General features: G+C 39.9%; 2 protein-coding genes across 3 annotated transcripts; both read left to right on the plus strand.

Moving 5' to 3' along the window:
• The first annotated feature begins 1,962 nt into the window (after positions 1–1,962).
• Positions 1,963–13,158, plus strand: smc5 (structural maintenance of chromosomes 5). Of its 2 annotated transcripts, XM_007556720.2 has the most exons (24): positions 1,964–2,209; positions 4,112–4,253; positions 4,648–4,700; positions 4,851–5,013; positions 5,325–5,459; positions 5,617–5,757; positions 5,852–6,013; positions 6,311–6,382; positions 6,503–6,758; positions 6,878–7,032; positions 7,204–7,317; positions 7,414–7,508; positions 8,073–8,205; positions 8,790–8,963; positions 9,100–9,269; positions 9,424–9,547; positions 9,717–9,839; positions 9,926–10,051; positions 10,140–10,235; positions 10,775–10,879; positions 10,953–11,072; positions 11,359–11,538; positions 11,676–11,771; positions 12,073–13,158. In XM_007556720.2, the coding sequence occupies exons 1-24, from the start codon at positions 2,058–2,060 to the stop codon at positions 12,205–12,207; spliced, it is 3,222 nt and encodes a 1,073-aa protein (XP_007556782.1). In that variant the 5' UTR covers positions 1,964–2,057; the 3' UTR covers positions 12,208–13,158. The 2 variants fall into 2 exon arrangements, with proteins under 2 accessions (XP_016529185.1, XP_007556782.1); XM_016673699.1 differs by lacking the exons at positions 10,953–11,072; positions 11,359–11,538; positions 11,676–11,771; positions 12,073–13,158 and having other exon boundaries at positions 1,963–2,209; positions 10,740–10,817.
• A 2,127-nt stretch (positions 13,159–15,285) lies between these two features.
• Positions 15,286–27,718, plus strand: elapor1 (endosome-lysosome associated apoptosis and autophagy regulator 1). The gene is made up of 22 exons (XM_007556721.2): positions 15,286–15,505; positions 16,967–17,087; positions 17,765–17,945; positions 18,028–18,175; positions 18,251–18,331; positions 18,424–18,529; positions 18,640–18,789; positions 18,984–19,072; positions 19,920–20,097; positions 20,687–20,815; positions 21,162–21,252; positions 21,436–21,538; positions 21,631–21,768; positions 22,767–23,030; positions 24,009–24,185; positions 24,255–24,405; positions 25,233–25,329; positions 25,635–25,736; positions 25,911–26,037; positions 26,243–26,421; positions 26,551–26,716; positions 26,787–27,718. Exons 1-22 carry the CDS (start codon positions 15,416–15,418, stop codon positions 26,868–26,870), a joined length of 2,952 nt encoding a protein of 983 aa, XP_007556783.2. The 5' UTR covers positions 15,286–15,415; the 3' UTR covers positions 26,871–27,718.
• The last annotated feature ends 266 nt before the right edge of the window (positions 27,719–27,984 follow it).

Consider the following 27,984-nt stretch of genomic DNA (forward strand, 5'->3'; position numbering starts at 1 on the left):
TGCGGAAGTGGGTAATCCCCACAGTGAGAATGGAGAGCGCGTGTGTGAGTGAATGATGAGTGTTTGTCTGTCTGTCTCTCTGTTATAACCTACACAGTGATCTTATTTGATCCGACCTGAGTTGGGCTCTGCTCCGGTCGGAGATGATAGGAAAAGCGCCCTGCAGCCTCCGTGGCGGTGAGCAGCCGGCGAGAAACAACCCTCACAGGGCCTCCACGCTTCGTGCTGTGGTCAGAAGTGATGAATTGATCAGATATACTAGTTCTGGTTGGGCCCGAGCTTTGCTTCGGGCCTCACGATGGACAATGAGTCCAGAGGCGATTCTGATCTCACCACAGCCGAGGAAAAGCGAGGAAACCTGGACAGGGTTCCCAAAGCCTGGAAAAGATGACCGACTTTAGTTTCAGTATCGTCCAGGTCTGATTAAGTCTCGATAAAGAAAACGCCATAAAAAAACCCTCCTACCTCATGCAAGGAGCCGTGAGGCTCCTGCGTCACTACCTTTACATCTTCCATTTTCTTTTTTTCCCTTTGTTCATTCCTAAAGTCCTCCCTCCTTTTCTTTACTTTCTGGTGTTCTACATCCCTCCCTTCTTTCATCGTATCCTACTATCCTTTCTTCATTAAAATAGAAATAAAATGTTTTCTGCATACACTTTTTAATGGGCAGTAACTTTGCCCCATAAATATCCTTCATTGAGGAAATTCAGGTGTGAGCAAAGTGACAAACAAATAGAACCATGTAGTTGTGCACAAAAATAAAAGTATACAATTAACATATTGTAAAGCAAGGGCAAAGTTACAATAAGAAAAGGCTACCTTTTTTAAAAATAGCAAATAGTCTGATTCAAAGAAATGCACAACTGAGTAGGATAACTACAAACAGGAACACCGATGACAGGTATTTTTCAACAACCTACATAAAAAGAACCACAGAGAACTGATGTGAGTTTTTACCAAGTTTTCATGAAAGGAGAAGACTCAGCAGACCGCTTCAGCAAGCTGCCCACCGCGTGTTCTGATAACTTCCAGTTAGAGCGCGTCTTTTATTTTCAGAGAAGGAAGGGATAGATCGAAGAGACAAGTTATCAACAAGTTCTACACACACAAGGTCATTTCGTCTTTTCCCTTGAAAGTGCCCGCCACTTGAAACAAAAATAAGTGTGAGAAAGTCTTCAAAACAGCATTCAGAAGTTTTAACACCGGCAGTGAAAGGCCAACACTTCTAAAATCTACAGTAATATAAAACTGCTATGGTAAGATCAATAATCTATACACATGTAAGAATGATAACACATAATATTTCCAACAACCTGTATTTGTAAAAACCAGACTACAAGAAATGAGGGAGGCTGGGACTCGACTTGGAACGTGCAAATGACAGCAGAAATCCATCTACCCATTATCCAATGTGGTTATCCTCTGAGGGGAATATTGTTTTATGACCCAACCACAAGTGGTTTATGCTAAATTACATCTGCACTAGCTTTCTGTTGATTAAACAAGTGGCTTCAGAAATAAGTTGGATCTAATCAGACATAAGGTGAATTAAAATACACACCACAGTTTCCAGGCTTTAATTTGGAAAAACATTGCCACTTCCACCTCACAATTGGATTATTCTTTGTTTTGGATGCTCATTTAAAATCCCAATAAATTTTTTTTGTGATGATGTGCGAAAGAAATTGAGGGTAAGTTCAAGGAGCCAAATTGCAAAGTCAATTGTTTTTAAGCTGTTTGATATGCAGCATTTTTTTTAAAGAAGTCAAGGTAACATAGGTACTTCACTGTGCTATGAAATGTAACTATGTCCCTGGAAAGTACATATTACCGTAATACCGCCACTTAAAACAAAAATAAATAAAAACACTATGGATTCGCGCTGTACAAACTACAACTCCCAGATGTAGAGCTTTTCCTGTGACGTCATAATTTGTATACACACGTGACCTTAATGGTCCAATCGCGTTTCTTGAAAAACTTAGCAAGAAGCGGGAGTGCGGCTGCTCTCCGAATCTCATCTTGTTTTCTTCCAAATTCCTTTTCTTTTTCTCGTTATGGCGGAGCCCAGTAAAAGACAGCGGCTTAGCCATATCACCTGCGGCTCACAGACGGCTTCTACGAGCTTACCCAGGAGGCCCGAAGGAGCAGGAGAAGCTGGTCCCTTTGTGGAGGGCTCCATACTTCGCATCACGATGAAAAACTTCCTGTAAGTAGTGTTTCCTACGCTGTCAGCCAGCTGCTGAGACCAACGGTTGTAAACTTAAACTGTCGCTGGAAGAAAACAAAACAAAAACAAACAAACAAACCAGAGACGTTTGCTTACATTGACACACAGGGCTGCCAGGCTACCCACTAAAACGTTAGCAACGACTAATGTTTAAAGTTTATTAAACTATTTAGATATGAACAAGTCTGAAATGAGCTACAACAAACCAGCCAACAGGTTCCACAGCAGTTGTTAAACTAGCTAATTCTGGCTCATAGACAGGGCACTAGCTTTTCTACAAAACATTCATGCATGTTAAAGTCTTTTATTAAATCAGTCACGTCATTTTGGGAAAGTTAACTGTATTTTGTATGCGTTTTATGTGATGGACTGTTAATAGGGAGACGGCATATAAATAATATAAATAAGTAACGGACTTATCGTTACTTACAATAAGTAAGTAACGAAGATTGATACTTGGATTTCAGATTATTTTACTAATTAAGATCTAAAAACTATATAATAGAGTTATATTCAACGCCCTTTCAACTCCTGAATAATATAAAAAAGCGACATAAAATCAAATATCTAATCATTTGTAAATACAGTTCTCTTATGTGTAATTTAATCTCAGTTTAAATCCAGCCGTTTTGGAGAGGCATGACGTTTATTAGTGAACATAAGTAAGCAAACGGCATCATGAAGCACACCAAACAAAGTTGCGGACGGGTTATAAAACAGATTTGAGCATCACATTTAGCATTGTTTGGTTGATCTTATCTAAATTAAGTTAGTATAGCAACTCTGTTAAACTATCAAGATATGGCTGTCCACCTTCACTGGCAGACCAAGGAAAGGAGAGCAACAATCGGAGAAGCAACCAAGACACTTACAGTAAATCAGGACCTGCAGAAATCCACAGCTCAGGTGGGAGAATCTGTTTTTGCAGGAGATCTATTAGTCGTACCCGGCACCAATCTACTCGTCCAGTAAAACAGAAGGATTCCACTAGGTAGGTTAAGAGAAGCCTCTTTTGTACAAGTAAAAATCCATACAGTGAACACAACAAACACGTGGAAGCAGGTGCTCTGAGCAGATGGGACCAAAATGTAAATTTTTGGACCACATGCAAATAAACTAATACAGAGCAGTCTGCTCTTCACTCTAAACACACCTAACCCTGCGGTGAAACGGCGCGCTGCAGGGAGGACGTTCTATAGCGCCGCAGAAGACACAAGACTGACTTTTATATATTCACTTTGTAGCAAGACAGTGAAGCTTGACGTATCACCAGAGAAAGAAGGGGGTGGTTTAGAAATGGCTCAGTCAAAGCCCAGACCTAAAATCTAATCAAAAACATGTAAAAGAACTTGAAAATTGCTGTTCACCAGTCCTCTAAATCCAGTCTGACTAAAAATGAGTTGTTTTGCAAGAAAAAGTGGTCATAAAACCACAAACTAGGCCGTTGGGATTTATTAAGATTTATTAAGGCATGTATTTTATCACATAAAACCCCAATGAAATAAATTACTTGAAGCTGTAACATGAGATAAGGTTCGTTCAAGCTGCTTCCATTCACTTTAGTACAAATACAATCACAAGATGTTACCATCATTATTCACATTTTGCATGTTGGATGCTTTAATCTGGTTAAAACCTTGTTAAAAAGTTTGCACAGTCCTATAATTGGGGCCACTTGCTTTCCATTGTATGCCACCTGAATTAGAGTAGTGGCTTGAATATTTTCTTAATCTAAAACTAAGGGAACAGAACCAGACGGAGAGAAAGAGCCCAACACATTATCAGTCTTTATCAAGGTTTGATTTTTATCAGTTTGATTTTTCACTTGTGCTCTGAAATACAGCAGGACAAACTTAGACGTGTCCTTTTGTGCGCCGACAGGACGTACGACTACTCTGTGGTGCATCCTGGACCGAATCTGAACATGATTGTTGGAGCCAACGGAACCGGAAAGTCCAGCATTGTGTGCGCCATATGCCTGGTTCTGGCTGGCCGCACTGTAACTCTGGGCAGAGGAGACAAGGTGAAAAATAGAATCCCAACCACGGCTTCATACTTGATAAATCCATTTTAATCTTTATTTTTGTGTTGGACAGCTGATGTAAATGATGCAGATATTAAATATTTTTGGCAATTAGCTGTTGGAAGCTAATATTGTTTGATCTGTGTTTTACAAAAATGTATATGTATAAATGTAAAGGTCAGTATGGAGCCTAGCTCTGTGGAATCCACTAAACTAATGACAGAGTTTGTATTATTTCCACTTTACCCTCCTTTGTCTAAAGACAGATCTGCAATATCAATATTTTTAAAAACACATTAGCATTTATGGATGAAAACTACAGATTCTCCTTTCTATTTTGCACTTATTTTTTGTTGTAGTTCATGATTATTAACAGATTTGTTTGTGTGTTTAGGTTGGGCTTTATGTGAAACGTGGCTGCCAAAAAGGTTTTGTTGAGATAGAGCTGTAAGTGATTGTCAGCGCTTTCATTTTACTAACACACCTTTTAATTTTAAGAAAGTTCCAGTGAATAGTCTTGTTACTAAATTATTAATCTTTCATGTGGCCAGAATGTAACTTTTTATTGTGCAAATTCATATCGTTTTGCTTATAAAGGTTTAAAAATGGAGGCAATTTGGTAATTAGCCGAGAGATCCACGTGGAGAACAATCAGTCGATCTGGATGCTAAATGGTGGATTCAGCAACCAGAAGAAAGTGGAGGAGGAGGTGAAGGCTCTCCAGATTCAAGTCGGCAACCTCTGCCAGTTTCTACCTCAGGTAGGTTGATGTAGAGTTTGATTAAATAGCTTAAAAAAAAAAGTCTTCCATCCTCTTGGACTCTTTTATGTATTGTTACATTGTAGTTTGAGTTCTTAATGTATTTTATTGGCAGTTTGATATGACCGTAAGTGTGAAGTGGTACATTGTTTTCAAAACCTTTTACAAAATCAGAAAAGTATTTTTATTCAACAATGATACCCCCAAATAAAACCGAACGTAGCCAAAGCCTTCAAATGTGGTAAATAAAGTTTTGAATGCTTCCCCCCGCACCCCAAATTGATATCGGACCGTTACTTGATCCTTTGCAGGAAAAAGTTGGAGAGTTCGCAAAGATGTCCAAAATTGAACTTCTCGAGGCAACCGAGAAGTCAGTTGGGCCACCAGAAATGTACGAGTACCACTGCGAGCTGAAAAACTTCCGCAACAAAGAACGAGAACTGGAGGTAAGAATGAGACGATTAGATAATCCTCTAATTTCTGTATACCAGATGTCACAATCAGTTACACTGTAGTGTTACTGGATGTAAGTTTAGTGGTAGTTCTTGTGAAAGTCACAACATTGGATTGGGGTTTCTGATGGCTTGGGTTGTTTTCCTGTAGAATGTTGTGAAGGAGAAGGCGAGCTTCCTGGAAAAGGCCAAGCAGAGGAACGAGAGGAACAAGATCGACGTCAACCGTTATTACGAAAAGAAAAGGCACCTGGATGTCATCGAGTTGCTAGAAAAGAAGAAGCCGTGGGTGGTGAGTTGTTGAGACGCTGCACACAAACACAAGAGTTGAAGGAGAAATTCAGCCCAGTCGGGAAGTAACTGTGCTCTTTTGGCTGTGGGACTAGGAGTATGAGACCGCCCGTAAGGAGCTGGAGGGCGTGAAGATGGAGCGGGAAGAGGCCAAAAAGCATCTGTCCGCCCTGAGGCAGGCGCAGGCGCCCATGTTGAAGAAGATCCAGCAGATTGACGACCATCTGAAGCCCAACGAGGCGCAAATGAAGGCCAAGGTGACAAAGTTATCATTATAATGATGCCTTTTCTGTTACATTTACTTCCTGTAACTTCTTTCTACAAGTGATTTATATTATATCAGAAAATTAAAGTAACTTAATTACAGTATTTAAACATAAAGTTGGACAGATAGATGGAAAAATAATTGAAATGTTATGCTTCATATCCTATCCCATTCTGTCAAAAATCCATCCTCTCTTCTGCCATCCATTTGCTTTCCTACCAGGGGATCAGTACTTAACTTTCTATAATTTTTGATTATTATTATTATTAAAATGAGGTTTGTTTTTCAGACTGCAGCAATCAAAGAAGCCTCTGTGAAGTGCAAACAGAAGCAAGATCAGCTGGATCGGAAACACAAAGAGGCAAGACCGATCCTCCGGCGAGAAACGCCACTCGTTTGATCTTTTCAAGAAAGAGAGTACACCAAAACAGGGAAACACAAGCACAAAGTAACGTTAAGCACGGCTCACTCTCCTCCACAGATCGACGACATTAAACAGAACCTGCGACTGAAGCAGACCGAAGAGGACGACCACCAGAAGCGGATCAATAACACCAGACGGACCATCGAGGACCTGAAGTCAGAGCTGGCCAAAATCAGCGACCAGCCAGACGTGACGCCACAGATCAATGCCGTCAACATGGAGCTGAGGCGGATCCAGGTGGAGAGAGCCAAGATCGAAGGAGAGAGAGCGGACCTGCGCAGGGAGGGCGACAACATCAGCGCTGAGTCGAAAAGTCAGATTTCAAGTTTGATCTAGAAAAAAAAAATTTGCAGGAAGTTTTTTTTTTTTTTAAAGCTGCACAATTTGCAATCCTTGCAAACATGTTTTTTTTTCTTTTTTGCTTATTTGCAGTGTTGGTAAAGAAGCTCAAGGACATGAACAACATGATGAACGCCAAAGAAGAGAAGCTGCGAGGACGCCACAGGGACACGCACGCTGCCCTCCAGTGGCTGAGGAAGAACCGGGGGCTCTTTGAGGGAAATGTCCATGAACCCATGATGCTAGTGGTGAGTCCCACTCGCATAGTGTAGAAGAGATGGTTTACATTTAGCAAAAAAGCATAGAGAAAAGTGCTATCATACTAAACTGAGAAGCTGAATTTGATCAAAAATGTCTACTTTATTACTTATGAGTTTTGCTTTTGTGTTTCAATCTTAACTCTTCCTTCTGTCCCACAGGTGAATGTAAAGACTCCAGAATTTGCTAAGTACGTGGAGAACCACATCTCCTTCCACGACCTGCGGGCGTTCGTCTTCCAGAGGAAGGATGACATGGAGAAGTTTATGACCGAGGTGCGGGTTGTGCTCACCGTCTAACCTGCGGCGGCGACTTTTCCTCTGACTGAGTCTAAAAGCAAAATTTGCTTCGCGACCTCTCCTTGTCCACAGGTCCGTGACAAGATGAACTTGAAAGTTAACTCCATTTCCGCTCCGCCGGAGTCGTGTTCCAAGCGGGCGCCGTCCCGAAACATCGAGTCCCTGAGGTGAGAGATTTTATTTTCCTGAAGGTCAAATTGTGTAATGGATGCATAGTTAAATGTATACTGACTGTCTGTAGGCCGTGTCCCAAATGGATTCTGTTAAATGTCCCTAAATAGGGAGCCTGCTGAACATAACTTTGCTCATTTTTTCACACAAGTTTAACAAAAGTGGTCCAAGGTTTGTATGAGATGTATCATGACTTTGTGAAATATATAAAAAAAATAGATCGCCACACTTTTGTATCTCTAAAGTCAGGAAGTTTTAAGGGACTTGGTGACCTCTACAGATTCAAGACAAAGGGCTGGTCTTATGCACACTCCTTATCTCTGAATATTTTATGAATTAGGGGCTTTAATGATGCATTTGATTCCTTCTTTTTCTGGTTGGTCTGATTATGCAAAGAATTTAAATGAGTTTCATCAACAAAGTGCATAATGGGTGGGCATTACATTCACAACTGTGCACCCAGTTGTCTTCTAACTATTGAACTTGCTTGTGTGACCAGATTTCACAGATTAGCACATCTGGAGTTGTTATAGTGGTTTATGAAACGTTTACGCTTGCAGACGCTTTGGCTTCTTCACTTACCTCCGTGAGATGTTTGATGCTCCCGATGAGGTGATGAGTTACCTCTGCTTCCAGTACAAGGTGCACGATGTGCCAGTGGGAAACGAACAGACCAAAGCTCTCATCAAAACGGTACGATGCTGTTCTTATTTCCGTCCAGTCCTTTATAGCACCTTCAAATAAATCTGGGGAAAATATTTTAATTCCCATATAAGCCCGTCGCAATAAGGAATTAATCAAATAATCACTTATAAACTAAAGTGAGTTCAACAATTTCTATTCAGAAATGATTGGGCTCATTTTATATTTTTTTGAAGGGCAGTTTTGTTTGTGGAGAAATCTTAATCCATTTTATTTATTGTTTTATTTAAGATTCCTTCTAGTTCCAATGTCAAGTGGTCCTTACAAATTAAAGTTTATTGATCTTTGAGACGGAGCAAACTCGCATTATTTTTGGAATTATGAATGTAATGCTTGAAAATGGTCTCAAAACAATAATATCGTTTATCGCTATAATTACTCGGACGATTTATCGTCCAGATAAATTAGTTACTGTGACGGGGCTATTCCAAAAAATGTCATTTTAATGTTATGTGACCAACATGGTGCATTTCTTAAAAAAAAAAAAATTTTGTTTAAGGAAGCGTTACCTTTCTATCAAATTTTTTAACATTTTTAGAAAGGTCTCTACCTTATTGTTTCCAATGTTCTCTCAGGTGATTGAGGAGCCCTACCTCAAGGTGTTATACACAACAGATGAAAGGTACACTGTAAAAAGGTCCTTCTATTCCAACAAGATAAGTACCAGCAACTCGGCAGTGCACCCCTCTCAGTACCTCTCAATAACCGTGGATGCTGAGGAGAAACGGCAAGTGGAGCAGCAGATGAAGGTAAGCACTTCGTATCAAAGACAACCTGAACCCTTTCCTTCAGCCCATCGTGGTTTGGGAGTCTTGGTGCTAATACAGAAGGTTGGGTTTGTTTCTTAGGACTTCAGTCAGTCTTGTTCATCTCTGTCCCAATTAGGCCTGTGAGTCGAGACTGCGAGAGATTGATGAGCGAATGAAGGCCCTGCAGAAGGAGGCTGCCGCTCTGGATCGAGAAGAAAACGAACTGTTATCGGAGAAGAAACGTCTCTCTGAGCTGAAGGGGAAGAGGAGACAACTGGAACAGAAAATCAGCACAAAACAGGACAGGTAAGCCTGTGGGGAAAGGACAGAGGGGTGTTTTTTTTGTTTTTTGAAATGTAGATATATTTTCAAACTTTAATGAAAGCACATCTCTGTAACGTGGCAGAGATGGGGCAGATTTAAACTTTAAGAACAATCTAATCCTTTTATTGTCTTTTAGTCTGAAACAGATGGAGCAGAATGTTATCGATCTGAAAAAAGTTGAGGAGGAAACTAAAGAAAAAATTAAGGCTGTTAATTTCCTGAAGGTGACCATAGCTACAGCAATCGTGGCCCAAATGAAGGTATGAAATATTCAACCTTGAACCAAAACAAGATCATCCTGTGTTTCCTATCTGTGGGGGGGGGGGTTTGAAGTTCATTTCTGTAATGCAATGTGTTCACATGCTGCAGAGCAACACTACATTTCTGCACTGCACATTAACACTTCCACCATCTTCTCATCTTCTGCAGCTGAGAGCCAAGCTGACGATGGAGAAGGTGCATCTGGCTTTGGAGATGGCGGGGTTAACGGCAGAGAAGAACAAGCTGGAAAACGACTGCAGGGAAAGTGCCTCTGAATTTAAAACCATGGAAGTAAGCATTGCAACGCAGCGCTGGATTGCTGCCACGTTCCCACCGAGGACCTGGCAGCACGGCCTTCATTTACCTTGTCATTGCAGCAAAGATGCAGCCGTCTGGAGCAGAGGAAGGTCCAGCTGACTGAACAGTGCAAAGGCCTGCTGAAGAGGGCGAAGTCCAACTGTCGGATGCAGCCAGACGAGGCGTTATCAGAAGAGCTGCGCCATGTTAGTCTTCATCCTCCATCTTTATGGTCATAAAGCATGAAAGCCTTCTGTGACTGATGTATATTTATTAGCTGTTCTGTTAACGCAGGCTTTCAGCAAACTGCCCGACACGCTGGATGAGGTCGATGCCATGCTGAACGAGGAACGCTCCAGAGCCGAGTGCTTCACTGGCCTCAGTGAAAGCGTAAGAGAGTCAAAAACCTGTTTTAACTTGGCTATTTGTAAGAAAACCACAAGTAAAAACAGGGATTTTGTCACTACTAAGACATTTTCACTAGACCAAACTACTAGTTAAGGTTTTGTGTTTTTACAGTGAAATAATCACATAATAAGCTTAGGTTGCTTCATTAAACTTGAAATAAGACAAAACTAATTTACACATGGCTTTCCGGCAAGCTGTATTAGTTTGTTTTAAGTAAATTATTCCTTAATATTAATTTAAAAAAATCCTAGGTACACCAGCAAATTATTTCACATGACATGGGGAAAATGTCTTTTTAAAGAAATAATCCACCGGTGTAACAAGTACTTCTTAAAATCAATATTAAGGAATTTTGTACTTAAAACAAGCTCCTGTAGCTTGCTGAAGTTGCTTTTAATTTAGTTTTCCTTTTTCATGTGAATTGAGATATTTTTACTGGAAAGTAGACCAGAAAGATTTAGTTTATTTTCAGTTTTCTTGTTGTAGTCCAAACATTTGTCCTGTTTGACCCTGTGGTGAAGGTTGTTGAGGAGTACAACAGGAGAGAGCAGGAGATCAAACATCTGGAGAAAGAGCTTCAAAAAAAGACCGACTCCTTGAACGCCTACAGACAGAACATATCTGAGGTGCATCATTTAATGAGCAGCAGTTCTGTTGAATTCGTGTAGTCTGTAGTTTTTCTAACATTGTGTGTTGCAGGCGAAGGAACGCTGGCTGAACCCTCTGAAGCAGCTGGTGGAACAGATAAATGACAAGTTCAGTGAATTCTTCCGCTCCATGCAGTGTGCAGGAGAGGTGGATTTGCACTCAGAGAACGAGGTAAAAACAATCGGGGGCAACACAAACTACAGAGATGAATAATAATCCATGACCAAGAGCTTTATTCTAACAACTATGCAACTATTAAGTATTAGAAGCAATTATTATGTATGTAGATTGAACCAAAAGGTTCAAAAAGGTAAATATTCCCAGATATTTTCCTTGCCATTTTGCGCTTTTAAAACATCCTGTACGAACCTTGTCGATTGCTTGACAATTTGCTCACTCTCAAGTCTGTTTCGATTTGAATTTTTTTTTCCATATTTGCTGTCGTGCTTTCCTTCAGGAGGAATACGACAAGTACGGGATTCGCATTCGTGTGAAGTTCCACAGCAGCACGCAGCTCCACGAGCTCACGCCGCACCATCAGAGCGGAGGAGAGCGCAGCGTCTCCACCATGCTTTATCTGATGGCCTTGCAGGAGCTGAACCGCTGCCCCTTCAGAGTGGTGGATGAGATCAACCAGGTACACTTTGTTCTTAATTGTACTTGAATGTACAGTATAAACGACAGCCTGGCGTGAAATCGAGCTAAAAGGTGCAGTAGAAAGAAAGGCAGCTGGAGAAAGTTTCTTAGATGAGTATCTGTGTGTTTGTTTCCTAGGGAATGGATCCTGTAAATGAAAGGAGAGTGTTTGACATTGTGGTCCGGACCGCCTGCAAAGAGACGACGTCTCAGTACTTCTTCATCACGCCAAAAGTAAGTGTGTCTACTTGATTGACTGCAGTTTGTGTGTCACTTCCTGTTCTACAGAGCAGCTTTGGTGAAATACTCAACCACTCAGGTTAGTTTATGTCTTTTTTATTATTATTATTGTTTAGCTCATGACCATTTTGTGTTTTAACTTGATATTTCCTGCCTGTTAATAACAATCTGTGCATCTCAACAGTTCTTGGATAAAAACCTGTTGTTTCCTGTTTTGACACCCATCAGAGGAAGTTTTTTTTTCTTTCTCAGGTTCTGAACTCTTGGTATTTTTTATTTCTTCTTTTGTCTGTAGCTGCTGCAGAACCTGCAGTACGCCGAGGAGATGACCATTCTCTGCGTCCATAACGGGCCTCACATGCTTCCTCCCAACGAATGGGACAAAACGGCTTTCATCCGACGCCGCCTCCAAAGAAAAGCCAGGGCTTAAACCCAACACAGCTAAACGTTTTAAAACTGGCACTGACATTTCACACATGGTTTAAAATTGGAAGTTGTTTAGTTTTTCATATCAATACCCGGCTTACATCTTTGACTTTACGGTTTATTTTCATGGTTAACTAGACGGAGATTTAAAGTCACCATTTACTATTTGCACTATTCCACTTTCTGTTCAGCAATATGTATGTTTTGCATGAAGCAAAAAAAAATGTAAGATAGTGTGATAAGTCTAAATAAATTTTGTAAGTCAATGTGTCACTCTTTTATAAAAAGGAGACACAGAAATATCCAAAACTACTTTTTACATGCTGTCTTGAAAAGACTGAAAGCACAGAAAATTTAAATTGAGGATAAAAGAGAATAGAAGATAAAAATCTGCACTGATTTACATTTAGATGATCATTTTTGATGAGATTTTCTAGCCACTGTAATTGAACACAAATGGTAATTTCACATTTTTTGACTCATTTATTTAACTTTGAAATGAGACTCGATGTCCTTGAACTAGATTTGGTTTTGCATTGTGATCCCCATTTTTTTTTTAGACATCTTGCAACATTCGGGTATTAATTTACAAGTTTCTTTTAGGTCATGAGTATTTATAGTATCTGTATTTTCTTAGGATAAACTAGTGCTGATTTTTCAGTTTAATAGATATAGACTGATCAAAGTTTGTCCAAAAAAAACCCAAAAAACGTAATTTGTTCTTTACTGCACTGCCAAATTTAAAGCATCTTCAATTCTCTTTTTCTAATTTTTTTATTTTTTTTATTTTTATTTTTTGAGGGAAAAAAAAAAGTCCAACTTCATAAATGTTTAGCATCCAAAAGTTTGCGGTGTCAGAAAAGCCAAAAGAAAAAATTTAGAGTATCGAGGATGAAAATGAGTCTACATTAGACTACATTGTTCTGTTTTTGGTTTGTTCACGCACCACCAAAAATAAAAAATAAAAAATCACTGACGAGACCGTTTTATTGTCAGGACCTCATGGTTAGCAGCAGCAGCAGCAGTAGTTGGTAGTTCTTGAAGCCTCCTCCAAAGCTGAAGTTGAGAAAGCAGAGCGCCTGAGAATATTTTCCTGTGGGGGAAAATATTCACATGTTCAAATAAAATAACTTATTTACTTACTTTCAGGATGAGTTGATGTTTAATCCGAATTTTCTATAATCAAGTATTAGCTGCTGTATGTGCTGGTTTCATTCCAACATTTTACCCAGATTTTACCAGTCATGTCAGGTAGTGGTAGGTGTTCCTCCTCGGGTCGACCCAAACCCTGATGCTTTTCTCTTGCTCTTCTTTTAGCTTGAGCTGCTTCTCTAACTTTTCCCTTTTCCTTCAGATAAAAAAAAATAATAATAATTACACGTGTTGAACTGCCTTAAACTCTCCTGACACCTCATCCCTCTCACCCACCGTTTGCTAGGACCCATGGTTTCTCTCTGGCACAACATTTGATTCTTGCTCCAGAATAAGGCCGTATGGTGGTTGTAGATCGTACTCAGTTTGAAATCCAGGCTATCGTTTGGAGGCTGAGGATGACAAAGGAGAAATTGTCTCCGGGTACTGCAGGTGGCTTTCTATGCACCAACAGCTTGGCAAAGAACTTTAAAAAAAAAAAAAAAGAAAAAAAAGAAATGTAATGCTGTACTTGTATAAGAGAACTAATATTTTCAGCCTGATTATTTATTTATTTTAAAATAAATATGGTTTCCTGATGGTGGAATTTGTCAAGAGTAATTCTGCCATCACAATGTAAATTTTGTCTCATCCTAGTGTAGCATTTTCTTTCGTTTTTTGAAATCTCTTTGTGAACCTTAGTGATTTTGCACATTTTACCCAATAAACCTACAACAACATATAATACCTACATGAACATTGTCATTTAAAAGTTTTACATAGTGCTGGGGATGCTTAAAGAAATATTATGCAGATATAAAAACAGGATTTAACTGCACCATAATATTATAGTTTGAAAGTATTGAATAATAATAAGCAGTTATTTATTTGAACAAAAAATGTAGCTTCTATTAATTATGGGTTAATTAATTGTAGAGTATTAATTATAGAGTATTTCTATTTTAACTTGGTTTAATAATAACTTACACACTATTAAATTACAAGATCCTAAAGATGGACGATAGACTGAAACCTCGAAAGTCATCAAGACTGTTCAAACTCAGCAGCAAATTGATGACAGAATGAAAAAGAAAATGATTTAAGGGTCAACCGTGTCAGTATCCACACCCTTGGAAAAGCTTTTTTTTTTCCCCACAAGAAAGTTTTGTTCCTTTTCAAAATGTAAAACAAACAAATAAATTGTTGAGTCACTTTCTTTTAATACCATGTCTGATTTAACTAAAATACTTAGTTGAAAAGCAAACTTCATTACCGCAGTTACCTGTGGAGTAATAACAGTCCGTGTAAACGAGCTCAAAGCTTAGCCCACCTGCCGCTGCCTGGACTCGTCCCCTAGTTTTGGAGAAGAAGGACCCGGATCCCGTTTCGACATTTCTGAAAGGGTAAACGGAACCATAAACCGGCCCGTAAACTTTTGTTGCTGTAACCAGAGTCGGAGTTGCGAACTCCAACGTTGCCTAGCAACCTGGTTTCCGGTTTGCTTAGAAGAAATGCGGGGATTTTATACAGTTTGTTCTGAAGTTATGAATACATTTCTTCTTCATCTCACTGAAAAAAAGCCCCCCTTGCCAAAATTATCTTTAAGATGTAGGCGTTATCCTGCTGTTTATAATACTACATTACATCTTCACAAATCTATGAATAAAATTCATGTTTTCCTTAATGTTTAATAATAAAATAAAGTTTGTATATTTATGTTGACATTTAAACTTATTTACTCAGAAAATAAGTTTAAATGTCTAGACTTAACATTTTGAACTGTTTTATTTTAGGAAAAAAAAGTGAGTGAGAAGAGTGAACTTCTTGACTGTTTGGCATTAAAAACTCAAAAGGGAAGTTTCTTCTAATACGAAATTGTTTTAACACATATCGATTCGTGACAGAAACAAAACGTGAAGGCGACAGGGTTGAACTCCTTTTGCATCACCTAGCAGAACATCTGGGCCAATCGCCTCTTCCTATTTGCTCCCAGTACAAACCACACCTCTCACAGCCATGCACCAGGCACCTGAGGGCCCAGGTCAACACTGCTGCATCACTGCTGCGCTGCCAGAGCTGAGATGGGGCACCTGAGGATCTGCGCTCTTTCTGCTGTTTTATCGTGGCTGCTTTTCGCGCACACCTCTGCAGATCTGCCCATGTGCAAACGGGTGAGAAGATTTACACTGTTGTTATCGTCAGTTACTTTTATTTTCTTCCCCCGCCTTGTTGATGTTGTCAGCTGAGACAGATGGTGGGGGTCATGAAATGTTAAAAGATGTATGTTTGAACAATTTCATAACTAGCAGAAATATTCAACTGGTCACCAAATTAAATATCATGCAAGAAGTGGAAGTGATCATTTATAATACATTAATGTTAAGAAATGCTTCCATTTATTTAAGATGAGGTTTAGCAACATTTTGGCCTTCTTGATGTACAATTTGTGTGTGGGGGGGGGGAAAGGGGGGAAAGAAATGTTCATAGCAAGGGTTTGTATTGCAATCTGCTTCCATCTGTTGTTATGGTTATTAGACACTTGTTTTACTACAACGTCCATATGTTGTTTTACTACAACATATGGACGTCGCACCACCCTCCCTTATCTGTTTTTCGGTTTGCATGAGAGCAGTTAATTTTCCTACCAGCCAAAACCGTTTTTATATCAGCCTACTCTGAGCCACAGTGTATGAGCAGCTTTAAAGTTCTGTTATTTACTAAAAGATTAATTTACAAGTAATCCTGAACAGGTGAGTCTGTTCCCATGCCAGTTCCTTTGACCATGAAGAACAGCTGCCACGATGACCGGTTGCCTTGGTTTCCCTCATGTTTGCTCATTGGAGGTGATTAAATTAAGACCCGTCTCCAGTTTGCTGCATTTTTACATTAGACACCTCCCACTCAAACACGCTAATTCCCTAAGGTTGGCTAATGCCGGGGCTTTAGCAGAAAAAACAGAGGCAGAGGAGTGCCGGTGCTGCCGTTTCTGTTAACTATTAATCCCACAAAGCGCCGATTGGTCCCCCGAGTGACCTTCCTTGCTGGACGATTATTACACCTTGTTGTTGACCAGAGACCAGATCTGCAGATTATGCAGAGCTCAGTACTCGTGGATCGGTTGGGGTGGGTGGTGTCACGTCCCAAAATACATCCCTTTGGATGTGATCGCTTGAGCACAGCTAAAACTTTGTCCCCGCGCCGCTGCTGGTTCAAACAACACTCTAATATCTGTTTACTGAAGGATTGTAAGGATCAGCCTTTCTTCCTTCAACTCGGCAAATAATCCCTGAAAAACCGCAGAGCATCCTTGATAGGTCTGACAGTCGAAATGGCCCCATAAACAAATATTAGCCTATCCTTTTATTTGTTTAGGAGGCTGGCCTGGATAGAGGATTGAAATACCAGACGTACTTAATGACCCAGTGATCTCATTTTTACAAACTGTATTATCTATTTTTTCCTCATTCTTGCTCGGTGATGTGAATCGTTTTACTCCTGGGTGACTGGTTTCAAGCTGTTTTCTTTTTTCCTTTTATTTTTTGGTAATGTTTTGTCCCTGAAATATTTGCATCCTATTATAAACACACTTTATGACTCTGTGTGAAAGTCACACCTGTGTTTTGCCTCTGCAGTCTGATTATCACTTTGAGTATACAGAGTGTGACGTACTCGGGTCAAGATGGAGGGTCGCGATTCCCAACAAGGCGGAGACATGCACAGGCCTCCCGGATCCAGTCAAAGGGACTCTGTGCAGTAAGTGACCGCAGTGGTCTGGAAACCTATTTTACACATTTACTGTCCTCTACTTGTTCAGTGTATGGTGCTTGCAAAAGTATATCAATAACTGAAATGTTATAACCACAAACTACAAAACCTGTAGTACTGAAGCAGTGGAAAGACAATTTTTTACATTGGTTTTTGAAAATATTTTAAAAGTGTGTCATACATGTATATTTAGCTCGCTTTATATTAAAAGTGTGCAAAGGTTTACAGTAGAGGGTAGTTTCAAAATCTAAAACTGTTAAGAAATTCATGGAGCACTTTTCAGTTCATCATCTGAAAATGGAAAGCGTACCAAACTTCAAGCCTACCAAAGTGTGACCGTCCACCTAAACTGACTGTTTATCAGAGTGGGAATCAGGAGTCCCACGGTAACTCTAGAGGAGCTGCAGGAATCCACAGCTCATGTGGGACAATCCTCATGTTGTGGAGGTGCCTTTCTAAACAGGGAAGCTATTCAGATTTGATGAGAAGATGGCCGCAGCGTCCGGCCTTCAGATATTCCGGCGAACCATTGATTAAGACCACTTTAAAGAAGTTCAATAAACCTGGTAGATCACCTTTAAATGAATTAGAGAGGGTTTAAGCATTTGTAACGGTGCTGCTCGTCTGCATTATCTCCACGTTTTCTTGGTTTTCCTGTGTTTTAGCATTTTCTTGCAGTGAAGGAGAGTTCCTCGACATGCAGTCGCAGCAGTGCCAGAAGTGCGCTGCAGGCACCTACTCTTTGGGAACCAGCGTTGCCTTCGACGAGTGGGACATCTTACCAACCGGCTTTATTACTCATGGGACGACGAGAAGTGAGGGGAATGCCTTCATAAACTGCTCCAAGTGGGTATAAACAGCAACTGGTCGTAATATAAAATATTATTTATGGTTTAAGACCTTCAGTAAGCCGTTTCTGTTCTTGCAGCTCGACCTGGACACCAAAGGGCGACTATGTGGCCTCCAACACTGATGAGTGCACTGCAACGCTCTCTTATGCTGTGAGCCTGAAGACACCTGGAGTCCTGTCCTTTGAATATTTCTACCCGGACAACAGCGTCTACTTTGAGTTCTTTGTAAGTGCAGCTGATGTGTTACAGCTTCTGGTGTGCAGAAGGAAAATTGGGGTAAAGGGTCCCGCTCCTCTTTAGGTTCAGAATGACCAGTGCCAGGCCACAGATTCTGACAGCCGCTGGATGAGGATTTCAGAGACCAACTGGAGCCACTACAAGGTTCGTCCACTTCAACGCAATTCCTCATCTGTCTTCTTCCAGACAAAAAGCTGATTCCCCCTGCCCCCTCCCTTCACGTTTCCTCTCTACAGATAGAGCTGAGCACAGGCAACAATGTTCTGTACTGGAGAACCACGACATTTTCTCTGCTGGGCAGTGCTGTCAAGCCTGTGCTGTTAAGAAACATCCAGGTCTCAGGTGCATTAAGGCTTCCTACATGTGTGCGCAGGGAGAGGGAACGTTTAGTTTTCTTCCCCGACTTCCTTTGTCTGTTAATGATTAATTGCTGATTGATCTTTTTCCTCCAGGGGTTGCCTACACATCTGAGTGTTTCCACTGTAAGCCAGGCACACACAGCTCCACAGCAGGATCCGCCCGCTGTGCCCCCTGCCCTGCGGATACGTACTCCAACAAGGGGGCCACCGTTTGCCACGACTGTGAATCAGACAGCTATGCTGGTGCACTTTTTTTTTTTAAAATCTCTTCTACACTTACTTATTTGCACTTAAACAATGTTGCCAGCATGCAAAGTAGAACATTTGGTGCCCAGGAGGTGACTGAGCGTTCTTATCACAAAATCTTAATGCGAGTTTTATTCTCTTTCACGTCTGCTCGTTTTTTTTTTTTTTTTACTTGTGTGTTTTGCCACCAGTACCTGGCTCAGGGAGCTGCAAGCCAAGGCCTGCATGCACGGAGAATGACTACTTTTACACCCACACCCCCTGTGACTCTGAGGGAAAGGTAATTATGGAAAACGGCCTTCTCTTGTGGTGCAAGCGGCTATAGAGAGGATATTTTTTGTAACCCACATTCAACGTAATTACATTTCGCTGGCTGTTTGAAGTGATTAGGACAAATATTCATAACCATTGAACTTTTCCCCATCTTGCCATATTAGTCTTAGTTATAGACTTCAAATTTTGAAAGAAAATGGTGGCTTGCATTTGTATTTGAGCCTCTTTCAATCATGCATCGTAGAGAAACTAAGAGGTAAATAGAGTATATCTGAGTGTAATATGATACCAGCATAAATGAAGATATTCTTCTTCAGCATCCCACACTGCAAACATATCAAATGCTGGGCAGATCATGTTTCATATGAAAAACTGTGTGTGACAGAAAGTGTATCACACGTCACACGCACCAAAACGCCATCAAACCTAGTTCATATTCGTATTGTAAAATGGTCCAATCAGAATGCAAAACTAATCCAACTGAGAATCTGTGACAAGATTTTAAAGCCGCGTTTACAGCTGCTTTTCGCCCAAGCTATTTAGTCAAACATTTAGTTTCTAGGCGTATAAAGCGGGTGGACACTCGAAAAGATTTGTAGCTTTAATTACAGCAGACAACCTGCCGATTCGGAGGGTTTTGAACACATATCCACAACACACTTTGATTTTTGATTTTTTTTGAAAACCAAATATCACTCTGCTTCCACTTGACATTCATGAACTGCTTTGGGAAGATCTGTGCCGTATTATTCAAAATTTGTGAACGAGTGCGAAAGGCTAACCATATTTAAGTGCTTTTGTAAAACACTCTGAGATGACCATCTTAAGCGTCCTGTTTTCCACGTGTGTCTCAGACTCGGCTCATGTACAAATGGATCGAACCAAAGATCTGCAGCGAGACAGTCGGAGGAGCGGTGAAGCTGCCAGCGTCAGGGAAGAAGCAGACGTGCCCGCCGTGCAACCCGGGCTTCTTTGTGACCAACTCCTCCGCGTGTGAGCCCTGCAGCAACGATTCCTACTCAGATGGAAAAGGTTCATAATCAGTACTAACTTTTTATTTTGCTGTGACGCTAATGCAAACACTTTCATACTGTTGAACCAAGCTAAAACAGAAAATCATATCCCATTGAACATTTGACTGCATCAGGACTTACTTAGGTGGATGTGTCTTTGCGGATTGTTGTTTTATGTGCTGCGTTAAGGCTACGTGTGCTACCGTACGCAAACACAAAATGTTTTTAGTGTGCAACTATTAACTGCTTCCAAATAAGTCAAGCAACCTAAGTTCATAATACAGACATTGTCTACAAATAATTGTATTTCCACGCTGATTTCTGAAGATGCCAGCGTCTGGTTTAGGGATTCTGGTGAGTATGTTTTTTATAGCTAGGAGGGGTTTTTGCCATCAATTAACAAAAGAAAACATCTTGAAAATGGATTATTCAAAAGCAAGCGATTAATTAAGCAGGCTTGAAGTTGATATAATTATTTTGCAAAGCTACAGCATGTGGTATTTAACAAAGAAAAATATGTAAAAATGTCACAAATTTCATCTACACATTCATACAATAGAACCGGCAGTGCCACCGTGTCCTGACTGTGCAGCTTTGTTTGTTCACAGTTTGTGAGAAGTGCCCTGTTGGCACAGAACCGTTGCTGGGATTTGAGTACAAGTGGTGGACCACCATGCCGAGGAACATGGAGAGCTCCGTCCTCCACCAGGAGTTCAGCAACTCCAACCGAAGAACAGGTGAGAGAGCAGCTCCAAGTCCAGGGACCTTTGGATTACTGTCCAAACGGGCAGTGGTCCATTAATGGATGAAACAATAAGAAGCAGAAGAATAGTAGCAAAACTTAAACATGCAGAAAGAAGAATATAGTTGCTCTAAAGCTGAGATTGTTTTGAAAAATGTCAAAACTTCGTAAAAGCTCCTGAAATTTAACAAGAAGTTTTCAAGATATGATTGGGACAAAATGACCTGGGCGGACTCCAACTCCTTTCTTCTTGGTTTTAGTCACAATTGGTTTGGGGTTGGGGTGGTCAGGGTTTGAGTGTTGTTACTGTTGTTGCTGCTTATATAATTGTGTAATGGCAGCATGGGAAGTGGCTGGAGAGTACATCTACACCACTTCTGGGGTTCAGGACACCGACTACCTGACGTTGACCCTCAATGTTCCTGGGTACAGGTGAGAATTTCCCAAATTAATTAGCGCTTTATAAGATGGACCAACTTCAAGTCATGCACAGTTGTAACGTGAAAGAAAAATGGTGTCTCATTTTGGTTTTAATAAGACCTTTTAATGAAACAATTCCAGAATTTACGAGGCATTGTATGTAAAGTCTAATAAATTGTTTCTTGACTCCATAAGGGCTCAGCCCACGGATAAAGACAACAAGATGAGCGAACTGTCTCGCATCACCTTCATATTCGAAACCCTCTGTACGGCTGACTGCAAATTTTACTTCCTAGTGGTAAGTAAAGTTGTTGTTTTTGTCTCCCTGCATTTGTTAGGAATTAATGTACAGCAAGTGTGAATTAATAACGTGGAAATGTTTCTCCGCAGGGCTACAATAAGTGGAATAATTATTTGGTGGAGCAGTGGAAAGGCAGAAACAGTAAGCAGTCGTACTCCTACTTGATCCAGAGTAACAACACTGTCAGCTTCACCTGGACCTTTCAACGCACTGAGGAAATCAGCATGGTGAGACGCATCACGCACCCCAATAACGACGGCTCACCCGCCAACTTCCAAACATTTCTGCCAGCTGTAATCAGGCATAAATCGTTCATCCTGTAAATCCTAAATACGTTAGGTGGCATCTAGACATATTCAAGATGAAATATTCAAATTGAAAACACAGCAAAAATTATTTTCTCTACCAATTTTCCCCAAAAAATCTTGTAACTTTTTAGATGAACTTCTGCGCCATCACACCTAAATCAAACAAACGGCTCATTACCAAGCTTCTGCAGCACTCGATGGCACGCTGAGATGATAATTTATCCATTTTATTCTGTTGGCTCTCGAGGACTGAAATCAGAGACTTCGTCACAAATCATTAAAATGTTTTTTTTTTTTTTTTTTTTTGTCTGTCTCCTTTTGATTTGAAAGTGTATATTAATGCACAGGTAGGATTTTATCGCATTGAAAAGACCTTTGTGACGATCAAAGGAGCTGATTTATTTACAGATTTTCATCATTTTAACTGGAAAACACTTTCATATATCTGAGTTCAGAAAGAGGAATGTTTAAGTTTCTTTCAAGGAAGACAATAATTCAGCCGTCAAACCTGTAATGTTGCTGTTAAAACAGCCCATTATAATTAGCCTGCTTTGAAAAGATGCAAATATGGAAATGTATCAGATGCAGCATCCAATAGTCCAGTAAGATGAAGCATGTTTAAGAGTGCTACTGCTGTACAGTTAGATATGCTAATGCAAAAAAAAAAAAAAAAAAAAAAATTCAAATTGCTTGCACAATTGCTTTTACAAGCTTCAATTCTCAGTAGAAATAATGTCTTTATTCCCTTAATTCGGTGTTCAACTCTAGATGGCAGCGTTGAGCTGCATGGAAACCATACTCTCTACTCCTCCTACCTTACTTGTATAAGGTTTGCCTTTCAGAGATGGGCTTTGAATTGCATTATTTTCTGCAGAAATGAATACCACTTAGTGAGAAACTGCATTTCTGGTCCTCAGGACAGGAACTTTAGCACTGATGCTGCAAAGATCTACTCCATCCACGTCACCAATGTGATTGGAGGAGTGGCCTCTGAGTGTCGCCGCTGCGCTGTGACGCCTGATAAGACCGACTCCTCCTGTGTTCCCTGCCCACCCGGACACTACATGGTCAATGCCACAGGAGCGTGTGAGAGCTGTCCGCCAAACACCTACATCAGACCCAGTCAGCCTGTTGGAGAGGCAGCGTGTGTCCAGTGCGGACCAAACACAGAGAGAAACAGGGTGACATATTTTGGAGGGCATTTGAAGGCCCATGCTTTTATTTTTCTTCTTTTTCTATCAGACTTACTTGTCAAATTAAACTCTAACCACAACTGTATCAGAATTCCGTAGTTTTGTTGCACCCAAGCAGAGGTGAAATCTGGAAAACGTATTTAAGTCTTCCATTGTTCCATTGTTGTCTTCCAACAATGAAACTCCTCTTTTATTAAAATGTTATCTAGTGTGACATCAAAGAATAATGATGCTGTGTATGAATTTACTTTTTTTTTTTGCAAATGCACATCTACTCAATGTTAGACCCCTTTACTTTGATTCCTTTAAATAAAACACAGTGCAACAAAAAGCTTTTAGAGATCACTAAACAATCACCAAAACATGATTCACATCCTGAGAGGGTGAGAAGGTGAGCACTGATCAGAGAAGAAGCCAATATGCTCATGGTAACTCTGGAGGAGCTGCAGGGATCCTCAGCTCAGGTGGGAGAATGTGTTGACAGGACAGCTTTTAGTTGTAAACTCCACCAATTTGTCTTCAATTGGAAAGTGTGCCAGGAAGAAAACCTTTGCAGAAAGAAAGCCACAAGAAGTCCGCATTGCAGTTTGCCTCAAGCTATAGAGAAGGACAGAAGAAACGTGTTGAAGAGTGGAAGTTAGAAAGGGCTTCACGAAAACCTGTTAGATACTCCAAAAGACTTGAGAACTGGGTGGAGGTTCACTTTTTTAGAATGCTAAAAATCAGAGCTGCAATAAGAAGGCCTGGATCAAACCGTATTAAGTTAGATTCCAGCCTTAAATCCGATGGGAATCTGTGGCCAGGCTTGAAAATATAGAATTACAGATGTAACCATGTAACCTGCTCCACTATTTTAGCTGATGTTTCTCTACTCTGTTTTATTTCTGGCTTTCCACTCGACCACAAATAAAGTGCATACATGTAGATGGCCATGTACCAGCCATGACTCTGACTTCTGACCTGCAGGCCTACACAGCTTGTCTCAGCGACTGCACATTCAGGGTTCAAAGCGGAGGAGAGGCTGTGCAGACCTACGATTTCTCTCCACTGTCTAACGTCACCGGCTTCACCGGCAGCCCGCGTTTCACCAACAGAGGCCTGCGGTACTTTCATCACTTTAATCTGAATCTGTGTGGGAGAGAGGTAAGAAAGTGACCCTAAGGATTTTATTGCTAAAGATTGTTGTGTGATTGGAGAGTTTTGTTCCCACAGAGTCGAGTGCCAGCCTCCTGTGTGGACAACGTAACGGAGAGTGGGAAAGAGGTCAAAGGCTACGTCTGCCAGTCCACTGTGGTTCCTTCTGAGATCCGCAGTCAGAGTATGGTGTCCTCACAGCCATTTGTCATTGGTGACACACTCATTGGTATGGAGCTGATCTACGGTTTTCAACTGATCTAATTAAATGAACATGTTTGAAGCATTTTTTTTTTATTTCAGGCTAAAAACAAATTAGGCGTTTCTCCGTTTCTATAACAGATGAAGTTTTAGACTGTGGAGACAAACAGGCTCTAGATCAAAGTAACCGAAAATAGCTAAATAGAAAAAAAGAAAAAAAAAAGAAAAGAAAAAGAACAGTAGACAAATGTTATTGTATGGGATACCATATGTGGCAAAAACATGTTATATCCCATCTATAAGCAGGGGTTTTTTATGCTGGTCTGCAGGGAAAGGCACTGTGAGTTTCCACCTGTGTGGTTTGAATAGTTTGAAGTGTAGATAACAGCTGTTTATTTTTGTCAAAAATCTTTAATCTGACTATTTATCTCAAAGTTTACAAATAAAAAAGAAGAAAAAAAAAGCTTACAATTTTAGATCTAGTTTCCTCTTGAGTTTTCCAGCTTCCAGTTTTAGTTTTAATGTGATGGGGGATATTATTGGCTTTTTCTTAATTTTTTTCTTTTGCCAACTATCAAATATCAGCATAATGAGCTTAGTAATAATATGTGAGCTCTAAATGTCACTGGGTACAAGTCCACAAAGGCTTATTTTACTTTTTTTTAATTATTGTTTTATGCCTATGATAAAGAGAATATTACATGTTTTGATGAACTTTTTTAAAAGGCAGAGCGATCCTCCATCCAACTTTAGACATACTTTGTGTTCTGGAGTTACTAGAACAGAAACCGTCAAAGCATTTGAAGTGTGTGCATGTGATCAAACAGGTAAAAATGTTTGCGTTTCATTTTGAAGGTGTGACCACCGAGACGACTCTGGAAGGCATCTCCTCTCCATCGTGGATGTTCCCCCCAGCTTCACTTCAGCTGCCAGATGTCATATTCTATTACAAGTAGACAAAATGACAAATATTCACTTTATTGGAACTTAATGCCATTATCATACAAAGACAATATTTAGGAATGTTCTTTTTTTTTCTTATCTACTTTGGATGAAGTCAGGATCTAACTATAGACAGTAGTTTTTCAGATTTACTCTATAAACAAAAAGATTCTTTCAAATCTATATAGTTAAAGATTTAATTTTAGATTTTATATATATATATATATATATATATATATATATATATATATATATATTTTATTTTTTATTTTTAAACTCAATTTAATACAATTGTACACCATCAACATTATGCAGGTCCAGTGATACAACCCAAGCTTGCAAACAGGGGAGGTCAGCCGCTGTCAGACTTCGATGCAATCCCACAGCCAACATTAAAGACCTCATCACGTTGCCCAGGTGCTGCACAAATTACCTGAACTCAACTTCTGACCTTTAATTTACACACTCAAAGTCTAACAGCCACATTATTCACCATCATTTGACATTATTGAGCTCACAGACGGTGACCTGCGCTTAACGGAACACTCTGAGGAGCCTGCGATTTTATCTCTGACCTTGTTTCCTTCACAGTAAATGTTCTGAGGGGACATGTGATGGTTGCACTTTCCATTTCCTGTGGGAGAGCCAGCACGCATGCCCGCTGTGCACCACAGATCACTACCGAGAGATTGTCAGCGCTTGCATCCAGGGGATCCAGGTATCAAACTCAACTCGTCAGTCAAAGTGTATTCATGTGTCAATTGCAATTTAACCAAGAATTTGTGGTAAAACCTCAGCACTTCTCCTCAGATACATTGGAGTTTGTGATATGATAAAACTGTATAAAAATCCAAATGTTTGGCACCTTTTCAAACTAGAGCTGACTTTAAATGTGAGGAAATCTGACTATTTGCGTCTTGCAGAGAACCACCTATGTGTGGCAGCAGCCTCTGCAGTGTTATGGAGGACAATCCCTGCCACCACAAAAAGTCAGCACTTGTGTGACTATGGATTTCTGGCTCAAGCTTGGCGTTTCCATTGGACTGATTGCTGCTCTGCTTCTCATCGGCCTCAGTTGTTATTTCTGGAAGAAGACGCGCAAGTAAGACTTAGACTTTTTAAACATCCTCTCACATCTTATGACATATAATGTGTGCAAGGACGTTAGCATGTACAGACCACGACCAAATCCTTTTGTAATAGATGCTATCTGATTCTTTCAATTTGTCAGGCTGCAGTATAAATACTCCAGACTGATGATGAGCTCTGAAGGTAAAGAGTGTGAGCTACCGACTGCTGACAGCTGTGCCATAATGGAGGGAGAGGACGCGGAGGACGACCTCATGGATCTCACTCATAAATCCTTCTTTACCAAAATAAAGTCTTTCTCACGAGAAGTCGGTGACTGTCCCATTTACATTTACATGGTGGTCAGTATCACCTTTAACATTGTCATTGTTTTCACAGAGAACATCAGATGGATTTGACTCGGTTCCACTCAAATCTTCTTACCAGCACCAACAAGAGGATGAAGAGGAGGAGGAGGACTGATGATGCTGAAAGAGGATGATAAGTAGCTCTTTGAACACTGAAGAAGCCTTCAGTTTTAGAGTTTTAATGTCTGTGCATATGTTAAGAGTTTTTGTAAAGTAAAACAGAGTACTTAACTAGTGAATGTTTATTTTCTATTCTATATCGCATGATGAAATTCTAAATCTGAAGTTAAAGTTCAAAATGTCCACACAGGTGTTCGCTGTGATTTTTAAACACGACTGAAACCTGAATGTAGTTACGGTTTACATGGATTTGTAAAGCCAATCATTTTAAAGGTATTCAAAATGGAGATACATTTATTTGCCCTCCTTTCATTATTTCATTTCATGAGTTTGCGGTAACACTTTACTTAAAGGGGTGTGCATAAGACTGACATGACACTGTCATAAACATGACATAACACCTGTCATGAACATAAAGAAGTCTTTATGAATGTGTATTTGCTTTTTAAGTTTCATAAAGTTGTTTCACATTCTTTATTGTTAAATACAATAGTCAAACAAACAAATTGTAAGAATCATCAGCAGCAGTTGATATGACTGTTTATTCAGCCTTCTTGTTCTCATTGTCGGCCCAGATAATATAATAAAATGTTTTGTTTAAAGTTTTTTCACCCACTACTGAGGCATGCTTTACTTATATTTTTACTTCAGTTACTTTTTACTGCTGTGGATAATATGAAAACTGTTGAATGTGGTTATTTTATTTCATTTGTTTTGAAATCAGATTAAGCTCTTTATTCAGTCAAGTTTGTTTTAGCATTATATGAATTGATTTAGTTTTTACTGCTGCCTTCTACATTGTCACATAAAAAATATATCATCAGCAGTTAAATTGAAAATGTATGCTTCCTTCAAGTGCTTATTTTAAAATGTGTTATTTGATGGATTCAGCTAATAAATATTTCCTTTTAAACCCATTTCAATATTGAGAAGCAGTTCTATTTTTTTTATCTGCATATTATTTATTCTTCTTGTCTGGTGAGAAAACCAAAATGAGTAGGAAACTCCACCCAGCAGGATTTGCGGATGCTGAGTTAAACATCAGGTTTTTGTTTTGTTATGCTCCTCATCTCATTCTTTGCAACATTTCACAATGTGGGTTGCACGAC

The sequence above is a fragment of the Poecilia formosa genome, unplaced genomic scaffold, assembly GCF_000485575.1.
Source record: "Poecilia formosa unplaced genomic scaffold, Poecilia_formosa-5.1.2 Scaffold80, whole genome shotgun sequence".
In the NCBI taxonomy this organism is placed as follows: domain Eukaryota; kingdom Metazoa; phylum Chordata; class Actinopteri; order Cyprinodontiformes; family Poeciliidae; genus Poecilia; species Poecilia formosa.

Coding starts and splice junctions, on each gene's coding strand:
- elapor1 (XM_007556721.2), top strand. CDS start 15,416: ATGGGGCACCTGAGGATCTGCGCTCTTTCTGCTGTTTTATCGTGGCTG. Junction 17,946..18,027: donor GCCTTCATAAACTGCTCCAA/GTGGGTATAAAC, acceptor CTGTTCTTGCAG/CTCGACCTGGACACCAAAGG. Junction 24,406..25,232: donor CATTGGTGACACACTCATTG/GTATGGAGCTGA, acceptor TTCATTTTGAAG/GTGTGACCACCGAGACGACT.
- smc5 (XM_007556720.2), top strand. CDS start 2,058: ATGGCGGAGCCCAGTAAAAGACAGCGGCTTAGCCATATCACCTGCGGC. Junction 10,236..10,774: donor TCACTGGCCTCAGTGAAAGC/GTAAGAGAGTCA, acceptor CCTGTGGTGAAG/GTTGTTGAGGAGTACAACAG. Junction 11,073..11,358: donor ATTTGCACTCAGAGAACGAG/GTAAAAACAATC, acceptor GCTTTCCTTCAG/GAGGAATACGACAAGTACGG.